This window comes from Zerene cesonia, chromosome 27 (genome assembly GCF_012273895.1).
Source record: "Zerene cesonia ecotype Mississippi chromosome 27, Zerene_cesonia_1.1, whole genome shotgun sequence".
NCBI lineage: Eukaryota > Metazoa > Arthropoda > Insecta > Lepidoptera > Pieridae > Zerene > Zerene cesonia.
In genome coordinates this window covers 2,938,443-2,940,042 of record NC_052128.1, presented here as the reverse complement: position 1 = coordinate 2,940,042, position 1,600 = coordinate 2,938,443, and the positions used below count along the sequence as shown (strand labels likewise).

At 33.9% G+C, this 1,600-nt stretch overlaps 1 protein-coding gene across 1 annotated transcript in view; it reads left to right on the top strand.

The window, feature by feature from the left end:
- The window catches only part of LOC119837269 (proteoglycan 4), a 39,671-nt gene extending 38,282 nt beyond the window's left edge, over positions 1 to 1,389 (top strand). The window contains exons 11-12 of the mRNA XM_038362785.1: positions 1 to 282; positions 695 to 1,389. Coding sequence (XP_038218713.1) covers positions 1 to 282; positions 695 to 930 — 518 coding nt within the window. The 3' untranslated portion in view covers positions 931 to 1,389. The remainder of the gene's footprint in view (positions 283 to 694) is intronic.
- Positions 1,390 to 1,600: the final 211 nt, after the last annotated feature.

Here is a 1,600-nt window from a genome sequence, read left to right as displayed (position 1 = left end):
ACCCGCGCTGTCCCAAACCTACAACTCCTGAACCACCGCGATGCTTCCCAGGCAGCAGCGACCCACGGTGTCCTAAACCTACCACTTTAACACCGACATCAACCCCCAGTTCCTGTTATCCTGGTTCAAAGGATCCCAAATGTCCTCAACCATTTGCTCCAAGCAGTACGAATCCACCTTTAGAATATTTACCTCCTGTTGGTAACGAAATAAAATCATCTGTGAAAGCAAAATTGGCGAGTAAAAATTTCGACTACTACGATGATTCGCTGACTGAATTAGGTAAGTTACCTTACACTTAGTTTACCTTATTATGGTTGCATTATATCTTGCCTTTTGTTTGTATTTTAAAAGTTTATTAGTGTGTAAATTTTCCATAACCTACAATTTTTAAACTAGAGTTAGTGACAATTTTATCATACTAGCTGCGCCCCGCGCTTTCACCCACGTAAGTCCGTATTCCGTGGGAATATCGGGATAAAAAGTAGCCTTTATGTTATTCCAGTTGTGCAGCTATTTACGTACCAAATTTCATTGTAATCGGTTCACTAGTTTTGGAAGAGCTACAAACACACACATCCTTACAAAATTTTGCATTTATAATATTAGTAGGAAGGATTATAACAATAGGATTGTGTACTGTACACACTCGATGTATGGTATGCCAAAATAATAGTTTTTTCCAATTTTCCAGGTAACTTTGAGTTTTCGCGCACACAACCGAGAACAAGAAATGTAAGAGATGTTAATGGAATGACCGATGATGCATACGAAACCCCGACCAATGGGGCCGGTTATTTATATGTAGCCTTAGTTGGCTCCGCCGTATTTATAGTTATGTCCATAGCATTTACAGTTTTTATGTTCAAACGTTTACGCGCTCAGAATCACCGTAGCCCCACTTGTACAAAAAACATGAGCCCTTGTTAAGAAATCTATATAATATTAATGAATTGTGATATTTCCTTAATGATGTTTGCTTATTTTTATGAGTTATTAATAATTTTAGAATGGCATAAGTGAAATGTGATATATAAATTGATGTTTTTCTGTCACTGCCCTTTCAGCTTTATATTATTTTCGGAACACTTATTTTTAACAGAAATTGAAATAAAATAGTGCCATAAACTGTTTTAACCTGTATACCATCATAGAATCACTGTAATATTATAAACTCACACTTGTTATAGACTTTCCCTAGTCAATGTGTTCTGAAAATAAATATATTTTTATATGGAGTTATTATGTATGTACGTGATAGACAATATACAAGTATTTGTAAATATTGCCAATATATTTGTGGCCATTTCTATTGTGTAGATAGATTTATTGCATTATTTCTGAATGACTTTCGTTCTTTGTTGTTTGAAAAAAAGTGAATTTACAAAACCCTTACTGTTAAGGAAGAAAATAAAAATGAGAAAGTAGCAGTCTGGATGCGATACGCTTTATATCATTTGTAATTAATGTAAATTGTATAAGGAGACATGCACGTAAGGGAGCTAATGCTCAATGTTAACAAAAAAATGTACTATTTTCATCATAAACATATTTTTAATGTATATATTCCATGTAATTATGTTAAATTCACTTCATTCAA